This window comes from Rhagoletis pomonella, unplaced genomic scaffold, assembly GCF_013731165.1.
Source record: "Rhagoletis pomonella isolate Grant_MI unplaced genomic scaffold, Rhpom_1.0 Rhpom_scaffold_00005, whole genome shotgun sequence".
Lineage (NCBI taxonomy): Eukaryota > Metazoa > Arthropoda > Insecta > Diptera > Tephritidae > Rhagoletis > Rhagoletis pomonella.
Window position 1 is genome coordinate 77,169,061 of NW_023458559.1, and position 15,594 is coordinate 77,184,654.

Sequence of the window (15,594 nt, forward strand, 5' to 3'; positions counted from 1 at the left end):
TTTAATCTTACAACCCGAATTCAACAACTTCTCACCTAGATTCTTATTTGTCTTAACTAATTTTATATTTAAGTCACGTCCCAAAATAACTGGTGAGCTCTTATAGTCATCGGGTAATACTTTTAATTCAATGAAATTTATTTTGTTGAAAAATTCGATTTAACATTTTAAAAGTCCAACATATTTAATTGGTTTCCCACCGATTGCCCTATATCTAGATGTGATCTCCTTGGTCGAACTGATCAGTTTCTTTGGGACAGCAGACTTTTTGATGAAGCTAGCCGGGCTACCGGTATCAAAGAGACAGAAAATAGAGTTAGCAACTACTTCCCTTCCCAACTTAAATTCTATTCTTACATAGTTATATACGCCGACCGCAGTGAAGTCATCATCGTCATCGTCTACGGCACCAACTTCGTCCTTTCGCTTTAATATTTTCCTAGGGTTCGGGCAGTTCCGATGCTCATGTCCCGTTTTCCAGCATTGAAAACAGGACCCGTCTGGCCTTAACGGGAATGGGCAGTTCGGCTTAGTATGGCCGTACTGGGAACAATTGTAGCAGAGCAATTTTCCTTCGGTCCTTTGTTTCATTGCACCCTGGGTTCTTGGCGTCGGCACGGGCTGCGAACCGCTTTGCACGAAATACTTGTTTTGGTATCGGTTTATTAACCGCTTCAATTCTTCTATGGTTCGTGCCGTCAACAGCAGGTGTACATTGGGAACCATGTTCCCTATGCCCTCAATTATAAAGTCGATGACTTCCGCCTCTTCGATGTTCGCCCTCTTCGCAATTGCCTGCATATTCAAAACGTAGCAGTGCAGCGTTTCCTCCTTTTTCTTCCAACGCCTTTGTGCCAGCATTTTGTAAATATCTTGCCTACCGACTGCAAAGCTGAACTCCTTTATCAGCGCACGTCTTAGGGCTTCATAGCCCAGCGCCGTTGTTGTTGTAAGAAATACTCTTGCCGTCCCAGTCAGGCAGCGACGAAGGGCAAGCAACTTAAAATTTCCATCAGCTCCTGTCGAATCCAAAATTTCTTCAAAATCGCGTAAGAAGTGGTCGACGGGGTATGCAATGTCGTCCCCACTAAATTTGGGCAACGCATGCTCCACATCTCCAAAGTCTAGCCGTCGTCAACCCTTGGCGGCAGAGGGATTCTCCAGTGCCTCAATTTGTTGCACGAGCTTTAACAGCAGTACAGACGTTAGCAACGGCATTGGTAGCGGCGCTGTCGGCATTGGTGATGGAACCAGCGGCAGTGCCAACGGCATAAGTGGCATAGTTAGTGGTAGCTCCGACGGCAGTATTAACATTAGTGACGGCATTAGTGGCGGCGCTGGCAGAATTGGTAGCGGCACTGACGGCAGTGGTGGTGGAACCAGCGGCAGTTCCAACGGCAGAAGTGGCATTGATGGCGGTACCGACGGCATTGTTGGCAATATCGGCACTAGCGGCAATATCACTACCGGCAACAGTATCAGCAGCGTCGGAACCAGCGACTAAATCCCCGGCATGTTCGCTGTGCACCACACTACGCAGTAAATTGCGCAACTGGATCGTTGTGGCCGATGGTGGAAAATCCACATGGGCCTCGGTAAGACCGTCGTTTAAATTTTGCCTGGGATTGTCCATTTCCAAAATATATAGCTTTGCGGTATAAATGGGTTTAATCCAACACCTGAAGTTATAAACCAATTACTTTTAGTGGGTAAATTACTCGATCAACTACGATTTAATCATTCGCGAGAAAAAGCAACCAGCTCGTTGTAATCCTTTTCCGGAAGTGTCCGGCCATCTTTATTTTATTTGACATCAGGATTGCCAACATCTAAATTATTACATAATATATTACAGGGTTGCCACTATATTATACTATATTAACTCAAGCTTATACTAGGTTTACACTGGTACTACATTAGCCTAAGCTTACACTAGGTTTACAGCTCGGCCAACCTGACAAGTGATCGGCCTCGATCATATACAAATCTCTTAAGTCTAATCAATTTCTAGAGGATCCTGTCCTGTGTCCCCTCCACTCATTCCGTCATTGTCCACCCTACTCAACCATTTCCGGATACGGTGAGCCTCCACTACTCCGTCATATGGTAATTGAGTCAACTGGCAATTTTCAATGTCACGAATGACATACCGGTCATTACCTAATACTTTATGAACTACATACGGCCCCTTGTATCGAGGCACAAATTTTTTGTTAACACCTACAGTAGTATCAACATTCCTAATCACAACATAGTCTCCCACTTCATAGTTTTTAAAATTGCTTAAAACTATTGACTGTTTTAAAAAGTAGACTATAAAAGATTAAAAAGGCAGTAGTCCCAGCGCGGTTTAAAAATTAAGCCCAAATTTTTTACCGTGTATATTACCGCGAACGCCATTGTCATCGGAAAACAACTTATTCCTGCAGATCTATTGACACATGTATTTTACTATTCTCATTTTCGCATACTACTATAAACCACTACTTTTAGTGGGTAAATTACTCGATCAACTACGATTTAATAATTCGCGAGAAAAAGCAACCAGCTCGTTGTAATCCTTTTCCGGAAGTGTCCGGCCATCTTTATTTTATTTGACATCAGGATAGCCAACATCTAAATTATTACATAATATATTACAGGGTTGCCACTATATTATACTATATTAGCTCAAGCTTATACTAGGTTTACACTGGTACTACATTAGCCTAAGCTTACACTAGGTTTACACTACGTACAAAATTTCAGTCCGCACTTTAATTTACCTCAATTTTTATTATACGGGACTTTTCAAACAACCCTCGCTCATCGTATGCAATTAAATTCATCTAAACTCATGTCTACAAGAAGTGTTTTAATTAAAAAGCTGACCTCATTGAAAAATAATTTAGCTTATTTTATTGCGGTCTTTACAAGGGTGTTCACAATGCAGTTACAAGTTGGGTTATATGGACATATGTATGTAGATATAAGGTGTGCATGCATGTAAGTGTGAGAATTTACAAGAATTTCACTAAAACATGTATGTGTGTATGTCGGTACATATGTATGTAGGAGAGTGAAGTGACTAGCCTTTAATTTCATAAGTAAACAAAGCAAGAAGACAAAGGTTGCCAGGATCAAATGGGGTTTCTAAGTAAAAATAAGCGGATAAGAAATAGTTCAATGTCTCCCATAAATGTAAAAAGTCGTGTATGTACACTTCACTTTTAACAAATAAATATAAATGAAGAATAAAAACCTTATACTATAAAGAATCCCTTTTTATAAGTTATTTTAAAACTTGCAATAAAAATGTTTCGCATAGTTTACCACAATTGCTATCCAGCAATTTTTTCCACACAATTTATTATGTATCTCAATTTAATTCTGCCATCACCGCCAGCTGCTTTGACCTTTGACCAAACTTGTTGGTTATTTAGTATTTAATAGGTAAATATAGCGGTTGTATAATGTCCTTTGCATTTCTCAAAGTATTAGCATTTCAATTTACATGCAGTAGTTGGAGGGAGATAAAAATTGTGCGAGCACGTTTTTATTGAAAAAAGAAAATAGAGTAATAAAAAAGAATCACATCAAAACTTGTTTAGCCTAAATTTTTTACTATGTAAATACACACTGACCTTTTTCACCAACATGAAGCCGAGGTTCAGGCCGAGGTTCACGCCATTGAACGTTGTCTGAGTCAGTACGTGGGGCAACCAAAAAAACATCTACATACACTCGGACAGCAGAGCGGCGCTCCTCGCTCACCTCACAGCTGGTGTAGGACTGTTTTCAACTTTTAATACTTAACGCCTCCAGGAACCGACATGAAGTGGCAGATATTCTCGCCAGAAAAGGGGCTGCACAGGGTTTCATAGGCCCAGTACCCTTTACCGGTCTGCCAGGGAGCTGCATTAGGCGAAACTACGATATCTGAATGAAGAATGAAGCACAACATTACTGGACAAATACTGAAGGTAACAGATAGGCAAAGGCCTTCATTCCGGATATATCAACAAGGTGAAACGAAGAACTCCTGCACCTCAGTAGGCATGAAGTACGAATTGTTACAAGCTTTCTTACTGGCCACTGTAGGTTAATCATACCCTTGGCAAACACAGGAGTTGTTAACACTGACTGTGTAACGAAGAACAGGAAACAGCAGAGCACATTATGGGGTACTGTGAAGCCCTTACCAGGACCAGACTTCGCTTCTTAGGATCATCGTACCTAGAAGAATGCGACCCAAATGGCATTGAATCAAATAACCTCAAGAGGTTTCTTAGCAGTACGTGGATCAAAGATGACCTATAGTTGAATAGAGGTTGGTTACAATAGATCGTTTCGGTTGCGATAACCAGGTGACCTGCTCCCTCCTCTAGATCTAATCTAATCTATGAACTATGTACGAAATTAGCATTTAGTAAACCGGTTCAACCCCCGGGGAAAGGAAAAGAGGAGAATTGTGACGTGGCCTATGCCTGTGGTCATGCTGTAAATATAGACAGCCTGACGTCAAGGGTTACCGACTGCTCTAAAATGCGGATAATAGGACTCGAAGCAACACTGCATTTATTTTCGATATAACCAAAACCAAATCAAATCAGCGCACTCCAATAATAACTAATCAATTGGCAATTTGGAATCATAAAGCTTGAATTACTATGCCAAAACCAAATAACTTGTTTGATACATTGGTTGGGTATATTTTTGAGGCTTAAATCAGACCGCTCTGGCAACGCTGTGAGCTCATATGATGCTAGTATAGTCTGGTACTCTCTGCATCTCGGCATCTCTGCAATTTATTTATTTATCGTATGTATCTTAACTAGCCATTATACCGTTGCTAATCGCATGTGTGGGTTAGGTTTGTCAGCTGTCCGCTCCCCTGTTTCCTGCTACTAGGCTGTAGAAAAAAACAGGATCATCGAATTCAGGGTAAGTTCTCACGCAGGCCTAATGATTCTCTTTAAAAACAAGATTTTAGCCACCGAAAAAAGGTATTCAAGGATTCAGTTAGTAGTGGATCCTAGCACGTCCCTAATTATAAAATTATTTAAGTTTAACTTTAACAGCTGCAGAAAGTCAGTGACAGCCCGAATGCGCTTTTATCCTTGCTCATATACATAAAATGGTGTCTATACCGTCCTGCTCTTTTGCAAAGCTTCTTAATATTTATACACGTTTTGTACAGTCGTGCACACGATAAAAGCTTCCGCTTTAAAAAGTAGCAAGCTTTAGGCTTTAAATCAATTTCCTACCCATTTTGTTTGTCCATATACTATATGTATGTACTTGCAGATACATACATATGTGGAGTTGAGCACGCTTCAGTAGCCAAATTTTAATTCCACATAGAAGCTAATGTGAATGCAGCTTTTCGTGCAGTGTTTTAAGTTTTAAAAGTGCTTTTAGGTGCCTGCTATCGCTGAGGTACAAACTCAGGATTAGCCTAATTACACTGCGAGAATTGTTATTAGAAAAGGTGACTAAGAGCACTTTTATTCAATAACGAAAAATTAAATGTACAAATTATCAGGACTCTATCCTGCTAGAAGTCACAAAGCGAGTTCCGCCAAGATATCAAATAAATAACTAAAAGACAAATTTAATTCCGCTGCCAAACCCACTTTCAAAAGTTAATGTGGTGTCCTGTTGAAATGCTGTTAACACAGTGCTTCTTTGCCTTGAAAAAGAAAAGAAAAAACCATGTATGACCATTCAGCCATGGCTCAGCACTTACTCTTGGAAATGAATTTGAACTGCAGACTGCCCGCTTTTGGCCAAAGGCAGAGCAGGCTTTTAAGGTAGGTACTTCTTTAGCTCTCTTACGGAATTATCCGGTGTAGGAATAAAGCTAGTCCTACGCTTTATAAGGCCCAAGTGAGTTGGTTATTTGCACCAACTGCCACACCAACCCAACCTATTGCCGCTTGTAAGGAAATATTAAATAATTAATGTTCAATCATCCTGACTGAGAGGCATTCTACTTACGCTTTCTTATAGAGTGAAGTATTCGATCTTTATCTTCGACGGCATATTATCTTAGAAGCTAAACGTAGAGAAAAGTATAAGAAGGCGTTGTTAGACTTACGTTGTTGTAGGTTAGCCATAGGTATCCAGTTGAGTCTCTGCTCTGCGGAATGTAGTTTTTGGCTTTGGGAAATCTACTCTAACGCCTAACGCAGTTCTAAGCCATTTACTCGTCCACATAGCCTGCAAACGTATCGCCACCTGCATATCGATTAAGCTGCGAGGCGCTGTCTATAATATTACTTACTTTTAACCACACTCTGTGATTCTAAAATGCTTTGGTCACATCCGCCCCTTAACCGACCATCGCAGAGCAATTCCGAATTATATCCTTGATCACTCAATTTTCTTCGAGGAAATTACCAATCTTTGAATGCAGAGTTCAGTAAATATTTGAATGAATGAATCGAAGTTGGATTGGGCAACGTAACTACCATAAAACAAACAGCGGATAGGATTCTCATAAATGTGTGCGCAGCTTCTCTGATATCCAGGCGTCAATTAAGAAGCCTGCATCATTCATGGTACATTCCAAATTGTTGTAGCTGTTGTCATCGAATAAAGAGAGGGTGGAGTTCCATTGGCCACGGTCTAAAGATCTGATTAAACTAAACATGCCGAATCTCTCGATACTAGAGGGAGTCTGAGCTGAACATCAAATCAAGCCCTTTATTTTTAAATAGCTTAGACTATGTTAAGTTGAAACGGCTGCCTTCATCCAGCGTAGGAGAGAGGCACACTTAGACCCAGTGGATCCGTTGTGATACCAATTGAGAGCTCGAATTCGAACCGATCCGTTCAACTAGAAGTAGCACCAGTTGCTTAAGTTCAGAATGCGCGATAATTCGTGAATGCCTACCTTATTTAGGTCGGCTAAACAGACAAAAAGGTGGTGATGAAATGAGCGTCTTCTCGCCTACATAAAGGCGAGGCTGGGCCAGATTTGTCGAGGTTATGGGTTCTTCCAACCATCTTTTGTTTGCCTTCTGGACGAAGGTAGATAACGGTATGCCCGCTACATGAGAGGAGTTGACGTCAGACAGTGAGGTTCCCTTCCCCGCAAGTTCGTCCGCTGCTCAATTACCTTGAATGTCTCTGTGGCTTAGCACCCACACGATGTAAGTAGTAGATGTTGAAGCTAAATCGTTAAGGAAAACCACATTGGCCTTCACTTCTTTTTCACTTTCGATTATGTTTGGAAACTATTGTGGGCTGTCGACGGTTTTTTTTCACTAACGCATCAGCGTCTCCATTCTTCTCAATTTCTTATATCAAATACAGTTCTTTATTACTAGTCTATTTGTACTAGTGTGTAGCCACCTCGCAAAACAATAGCAAGATTCACTTTTTGAAAGCTTTTGTTTTCGCTTGGCCTGCCTCTAATATTTGTGTGGGAAAAACGTTCTTCATTGAATATTCCAAATACAAAATAAAACCAACGATATTTTCTTTTAACATTTTCTCAAATATGCGCATAATATTATTTATTGTTACATTTGTTGTGATTTATTTTTTGTTTGTTTTTTTTTTCATTGTTTAGTTATTGTTATTTTCTGTTTCATTTACATTTTTATATATTATAAGTAATGCAATACTTTTCATGAAATATTGACGCCTATAATTATTGCATAAGTTTCTATACTTCTTTATATATTTATGAAATATACATAATATGTATTTATGTATGTAGAATTAACGCAGAACTCAATAACGCACACAAAAAAATATACAGTATTTTTTACATAAGTATGTATGTATGTATGTATACAAATCTGCAGTATAAGGCAAAGCAAGTAAGTTTAGTAATGCCAACTGAAAAATACACAAAATATGGAACTATGTTGCGCTTAATAGCATTTTATAAATGATAGAGCATTTTTAGCATTTACACTGCATTTTTTTTTTTTACTTAAAAGATGATTTATTCTTAAGTTTTTTTTTGCATAAATAAGAAATGCGAAATTTTAAGTATGAAGTGTGGAATAGAAATATGTCATATAAAGGATAAAACATGAATTATGATATATGTATGTATGTATCTACTTTGAATGGTTAGTATAAAAATAATAGTAGAATTGGAAAAGTAAAATTTTAAGTTGAAAAGAAAAATTATTTCGTTTATGCTGCTGTTGCCGAGCCGCTTAAATTGGTGCTTGAATAGCATAAACAGTTTAACAGAAAAAAAAACTATGAAAACATATATACTGATGGTCAAAATTGGAAGAGTGGTGTTTTGTTTTTAATATTTACAATGTTTATCAAGCTAAATTATTTTCGTTATTTTTTTCTGAAAATATGATTCATCGAAATTGAGGAAAACTACCGTTGATTTTTTTTTAATATTTTCGCAAACGGTTTTGTGCATATTCTTCCACAAGAAATTTATGTTTATATGGAAAACAGTGCAAAATGCCGTCTACAAAAAAAAAAAAGTAATGAAAATCAATGCGATTTTTTAGCTGCGCAAAACTTGCACAAATTTTATTAAAATTTTATAAGCCAAAAAAAAATTTATAAAAATTCTGGTTAGAAAGCTCGAAATTAAGATTAAAATTTGTGGAATTTTTCTAAACTCTGTATAAAGTTGGCAAGTGTAATTTACATGGTTTTTGGTAAAGCATTAACTATATTTTTATAAAAAATACCAAAAAAAAAATTGCTTGCAAAACATTCTAATTATTAAAGATAAAACAGCATTCATCCACTTTGTCTGCCAGTGTATGTTTAAAGGAAATTTGACGGACTGAAAACTTTAGCAGTCATTTCTTCCGTCGAATATGAATGTATGAATTTATGTATACCTTAAAACAACAAAACATTTATATGTGAATAGCCGTAACGAGTTCGTCTTATGAATAATAATTACACTTAAATTTATTATATTTTTTTTAATAATCATAAATAAATTTAAAGCAATTCGTAACCATTTAATATATGTATGTGTAGTTTTATTTATTATTTACAAATGCTCACTACTTTTAATTTTTTTATGTAGGTATGTATATAGGATAGTTTTTCACTTTGAATAGATTTTTCAACGTATTTACAAAAAGAAAACATTTCTTTTAGGTTTCTCGTTAGCCAGCAACAATAAGAGAATAGAATATGCGAAATAAAAACTAAGCAGAGGTCATAATCAAATTTATCTGCCCTTTAAACACAAATTTTGCTCTGCTGAAACAATGGGCCGTATGAAAAAAAAAAAAGTTCAGAAAGCGGCATTTAGTAAATCGTTTTGGCTCCTTTTCTTCTTTGATGACCATTCGCCCTTATTATTAATGCATGTTTTTTTTTTACTTCGGCGTCGATATAACTTAAGAGCTTTTTTCATATTTTTTATGAATTAATATTTATCACAGTTTAATATCGATTTCTATTCGTTTTTTTCTCTGGATTTGCGTATTTAAATTGAGAACTAAAATATGAAGGGAAATTTTAATGAAACGAGTACGCTTACAGCCCTATTCCTATTCCCACCTGGTGACAAAACTTGACCAAAAAATATGCCACACAAACCTGATTCTTTCAAAAATATTTTAAAATGCAATATTATATTTTTTTCTCATTTAGCTTTCATATTCAGAGTACATATGTATGTACTGTAATTTTTGACATCTTTTATGAGTTGGAGCGCTAGCTAGTTGCATAACGCAAATAAATTTTCAAAAGGCGTTTTGCTTTAAAGTGCTTCTGAAGTGAAATTGGCCACGCACCCTACAGTCCGGACCCCTTTTCTCAAATTTGAAAAGGATTTACGCGGACAAAGATGTCGCGGCGACATTGAGATGAAAGCGGCCGTGAAAAATCATTTTACCAGTATATACATTCACGATTTTAAAAGTGCATTTCGCTTCAGTTGAAATACAATGAAAAGTAAAAAATATTTAACCATACTCAGCTTTGAACTTATCAGCAGCGCCTCGTATATAAAAAAAAAAAAAAATATTTCACATTTTCGTATTGTTGCTGGCAAAGAACCACTTAAACAAAATCATGCGCAATATTCGTCAATTTTTTTTTCTAGTTCTCTCATATATGTACGTATATGTATCTATATATATTTAATCCTACACACTTATTTTTTTATTCGTTTTTTCGTTATCTATATAGGCATATGTCGTATATATGTATATGTATGCATGTTTATAACTATTTGTGTTGGTTTTATTACAAAGCACGTAAACAATTTCTACACACAAAGTATCCATAGTCACATCTAAGTGTTGTTGTTATTATCTTTTTATCCTGGGAAAGTAGGCTGCATATAAAACTGTAAAATTTACAAAAGAACTCTCGAAGCTGGTCAAAAAATCACAAACATTTTTGCAACTTGCTATACAAATATGTATTTTCTATAATTTCTAGTTACGATTTAGCAAATTTTAACTGAGTATTTAAATTCTTTGCGTTTTTTTATATATTTTAGTAGGTAATGGAAAAAAAACAAATTCATATACATATTTTTCTAAACTATAACTGTACTTGAGTTGCTTTTTTTTATTATATGTTTGCAGTGAAAAAATTTGCGCACAAACAATTTTAATAAACAACATTAAACGCAAATTTAACTAACGGTGCTTCTTACTACAAAACACACTCACATAAATATGCATATGTATGTATGTATATTATGCACATACACATATTCGTAACAATAATTTCTTGTATGCTTTTTTGCTGCTAAGCCTAACTGCTAAATTATGCTTATGTTTTTTTTTTTTAGTTTATTTTTTAACTTTTTTGGTTACTCGAAAATTTTCAATTTCGTATTTGGGTAATTTTTTTTGGTTTCGGTTGATTCTAGCGGCCTTTGAAGGGCTTACATGGTACTAAGTTTTAATTTCACAAATTTTCCATTTCGATTATATATGTATATTGGTTAAATAATTTTCACATAAATCTATATGATATTTTAAAGCCTTAATTGCATATATAATTTTGCTAGTAAATAGGTTACAAATAAATAAATTTTTTAAAAATGAAATTTTAGTTACAAGAAAAACTAGAGTACATTTATCTACAATACATATGCATACACATACTTAAGCAACGCAGGTATTTGGTATTTGATAGCAAATTTCGAAAAAAGTAACAAAAATGCTTAATACTAAGTAGTTGAGCAACAACTTTTTTGCGCCCTTATTTCGCAAACTATAAACAAAGCTTAGCATTAATTTATAGGCGTGTTTTCATAACTTCCATTTCATAATTTTCCATTTTTAAAGCAAACATTTTTAAATGTTCATATCTCTCCCAAATTGGGTTTGTTGCTTTTTTACTAATATTTGAAGTTCGTTTTTTTTGTATATATAGTTCTTATACTTTTTAACCTAACTGTACATTTTTTTCATATATTTTTATTTTACTTAACTAATATTTAGTATTGCCTCTCGTTTTCATTGCACCTTCTTCCTTCGCATTCTCTTCTTTACATTCAATTATTTGTCACTTGGAATTTGGTTAGATCCAGCAAATGCTCGTAAAGTAGATCTTCGTGCGGCGCCAAGCCGATCATTATCCAACCACAGATGGCGCCGATGCTGCGCGTCACCGACAAACTACTCCATACACTCAACACGCTGTTGCTATACTGCTCCGAAGTAAGGAAAATAAATAAGATATGTGTTTTTATTACATTTGAGAAGATACGCAGTTAGAAGTTTTAAATACTAATTTTGAAAATCTAAAATTATGCTTTTTTACAGCAGGTCCTAAGCACAGAGAGGGAGAGAGAGAGAGTTTTTGTTAGGAGCACACAATCGCGTCTACATTCTCTGATCACACTTAAGTACTTATGTAGGTTTCAATCAATTTTCTAAGTTTCTTCGGCGCACTGAAGTAGTCGGGGGTGTTCAAAGTAGGGTCTCCAGTATCGCTGCTAGATCCTTTGAGGCATCCAGTTTCGATCAGATAAGGCGTGATTTTGAACGGTAATCACTAACGAATCGATCGGTAACCACTACTCAACCGGCCAAACGCCCTAAACTAAACACGAAGCAATCAAGACGGCTAATATCAACCTCTAAGAGTTCCCCAAGGTTGACCGCAAAATGCGAACTAAGATGCATCAATCTTAGCCTCACTTAAGCTGATCAGCCTTGTAAAAAGTGTTGACTTGACTCCACCGCATCATGCCACAGGCAACTGAGGCGGTATGGATCCCCGATCGGACAATGGGGATGTGAGCCGATTTTGACTTTATAAGCACGTGGCGGGCATATGTCAATAAGACGAAATGGACCGACTACCTTAAAGACAACATAATCCAGACCATCGCTCTTACTCAGTTCGATGAAGCGCCAAATTTTATGAAAATTTATGTATGGATGTATCCAAGACTGGCATGCATATCACAGGCTCCATTTTATCTTCGGATTTCAGACTGAGATGCATGTCATTGAACTATTTCACACACACACAAACACTCCGACTGCAGTGAAAGCTCAAGAGTTCATCTCACAGCTGTCGGGCGACTGCCTTCACCTTTTAATACGCATCGTGTCCAGGAAGCGGCTTTACATGCCCCATTTAGATACCGGGACATACATAATGGATCCATGGGCAATGAACTGGTAGATATTCTCGCCAGGAAAGAGGCTACAAAGCAAATCATTCGTGATCGAGTAAATCCTCATAAATCGTTTTGTAAACTCATCCAAAATCGTTTTTGAACGCAATTGAAGTGCATAATTGAACATTTTATGAAGATTTATGCTTTTTCTGTAAAACCCCCCCGATCAACTCCTGACAAGTGCTTACAAGTGCAGGCTAAACATCAACGAGGAAACGCTCTTTCACTTATCACGGCAGGAAATATAAATGGTTACAGGCTTCCATGCTGGGCACAGCGGAGTAATGGACCACTTCTCACAGCTGAGATTATTTGCAGTGTACAGTGCAAGTAATGCTACGAGAGCCCGTAAAAGCACAGCCTATTATTTGTAACTTTGTAACCACTAGGTATCAGCTGAGCTACTAATGGCCGCTGTACTTAGAAGCACATGAGCTAAGTGGCATTCAGCCAAGAGCTCTTTCGACGCTCCTTTCCGATTCATGGCATAAAGAAGACCCCTAATCGAAAAGAGATATATTACAATAGATCATCCATGGTCGCTAACTAGATGGTAATAGCGACGCAGGTCTGCTGCTTTAAATAATGTTGTAATATAATTCGGATAGTTTGGAATCTATGGACAAAAGTTTGCCAGGAACTTACTAGTTTTTTACTTAATAAAAAATGCTTCTTCCACAAAATGTAATTTCTATTGAACATATTTTCTTGAATTTTACACCCCTTAACTTACCAATTCTTCTTGTGTTAGCGTCACATTCGCATTGTTATTGAAATAGAGTCGTTCATCAATTGAATCGGAGCAGATTGTTAATATTATTGTCGCTATATAAATCATTGCAATGATTAACCAACGAAATGAGACCAACTCTGAGGCGTTGCTGAAGTTCCAGTGGCAAATATCCATGCTGGAAGAAAAAATATTAAAAATTGCATTAGAATAATTTTAAAAACATGCAAGTTTAGTTGATTATATATATATATTTCTTAGACCTACAGGCTGGATTATAAAAGATGTCACATTAAGCTTCAGGTTTCACCTAAGCATTTCAAGGCATTGAAAATAAAGTACTTTTCAGTAAAAGGAAAAAAATTAAGAGGCCGCAAACCGAACTAAATTTTTTGATTGTTTCCGCACATTCATCGCAGTCCAAACAAAAGCTGTTAGGACATTCGAAACTCGTTCGGTCGAAATCTGTCTCTCTGTACGAAAACTTCTTGGGGTGGGAAAGTAGTGTGACCCCTGAGTAGCAGATGTTGAGATGATACTACCTTATCATTATCTGCATACCTGCTACAGTAAGGACTTGAAATGATTAACACCCTTACCGCATGATTTTCGATCGGACAATGACCAGGTATAATTCCTACCAGTAACAAGTGATGTGACTTGTTTAGTTTAAAGAGCTCCTTAGGGCGTAATGGCTAAATCTTAGACCAGAAGGACCTCCAGTGTAACTGTTTGTGAACGTATCATCAATGAGCCAAGCATCCTGATTACCCTTGTCTACCGGAATATATACTGACCTCTTTAAAAATATGATATTTATTAGCATCCAGTTAATTGCTTCCTTTATTGCAGTAACTCGGAAGTCTAAATTTGAGTTTGATGGAGAGTTTCTTACCGAAGACACCTCCGCCTACCTTTACATCTAACTGCTAGACATCCTCAAGTGTGTAAGTTCACAATACCCAGGTGCATAAATTTGAGTTTGAGCTCACAGCAGCAAGTCCTCGCACGTCGCTGACGACAACAACACAAAGGAAGGGTGAGCCTCATTATACCTCAACAAACTTATTGCTGCCCAACTCTGCCGCAACTTTTCTGATGCAAATAAACCTGTCAATATCAACCTCGACTTCAGGCAGAACCAATCTTCTGCCAGAATAACTGCTCAATGATTTCTACAACTATTTGACTGTAGGAATCCTTTTCCTTCGAGTAGATCAATCTCTCTCCCAAGTCTCTTGAAGAGAAATGAAATAAAACTATTTGCTCTGAAATGCCAATTAAACACATGTGAAACCTTGCCTGCCTTAGGTATGAAGGTAATTTTGAGCACCCTCCACAGGTTTTGAAATACAGATGCTTCCTTAGCAGCTCGCATTGATAGGGGTCAGCGGCGGTACGACACCTCCACAGACTTCTGCAGTCGCGGTGAGAGAGTTAATAGCCGGAGGCTAGCGGGGATTATTCAAAAATTTCCAAGTTGTAGGCTTCTTAGCCCACTGGCTCCGAACCGACCAGTGCTTCATGAATAAAAGTAAACAAATAAATCGAGGGACCAAAAATTGTAAACGAATTCCGAACAGCAGAGGGTTTTGATGAGAAGCTTTTTCATACACTGGAAGATAAATACATAGAATCAATTGTATAGAACGATACTACACTGAAAAATAAAAGAACATCTCTCCCGAAAACTGAACCAAAAACTTTTTTCGTCAAAAGTTACTTGCATTTAGTTTAAAATTTCAATGAATGCCGCGGTGACATTTGGCATTTCATTCTTTTACCGCAGAAGTGCAGTTAAGCAAGGAAGGTATGCCACAAAAGCCAGCATTCCATTCACATGATGTAATGAATGTAATAATAGTCATAATTATAATCAGAATAGTAATGAAAAATAAAATAAATCAAAAACATGCCGAATGCACACAAACGGCTGCACATACAAGTATGCGCAGGTGTATTCATGTAGCAATATAAAAACATACACATGTACATACATATGTACGCTTTTAAGTGCACTAGAAAATTCTGTACATACAAAAAAAAGTTGACATTTAAAATATAATTCACACAAAAGCAACAATAACATTGAGCACCGTGTACTAGTCGCAATGAATGTGCACGGAAGTGAAATAAAAAGGGCGGAATAACGAAGAATACCACAAATAGCAAAGTGAAAAAAAGAAGCACAACAGCTGTATGTTGCAGCTGTGCATAAAAACAAAAACAAAAAAATTAAAAATTTTAAGTTGAAAAAGTTGGCGTGTTAAAGGTC

General features: G+C 36.8%; 2 protein-coding genes across 2 annotated transcripts in view; both read right to left on the reverse strand.

Moving 5' to 3' along the window:
• Positions 1-1,168: 1,168 nt before the first annotated feature.
• Positions 1,169-1,633, reverse strand: LOC118740226. Its single transcript, XM_036471723.1, has one exon. It carries the CDS (start codon positions 1,631-1,633, stop codon positions 1,169-1,171), a length of 465 nt encoding a protein of 154 aa, XP_036327616.1.
• Positions 1,634-9,753: 8,120 nt separating this feature from the next.
• The window catches only part of LOC118739623, a 29,364-nt gene continuing 23,523 nt past the window's right edge, over positions 9,754-15,594 (reverse strand). The window contains exons 4-5 of the mRNA XM_036471054.1: positions 13,323-13,497; positions 9,754-11,608 (exon numbers count right to left, since the gene is read on the reverse strand). Coding sequence (XP_036326947.1) covers positions 11,453-11,608; positions 13,323-13,497 — 331 coding nt within the window. The 3' untranslated portion in view covers positions 9,754-11,452. The remainder of the gene's footprint in view (positions 11,609-13,322; positions 13,498-15,594) is intronic.

Bases quoted from the DNA above. Each gene is read 5' to 3' on its own strand.
- LOC118740226 (XM_036471723.1), bottom strand. From the start codon at position 1,633: ATGGACAATCCCAGGCAAAATTTAAACGACGGTCTTACCGAGGCCCAT.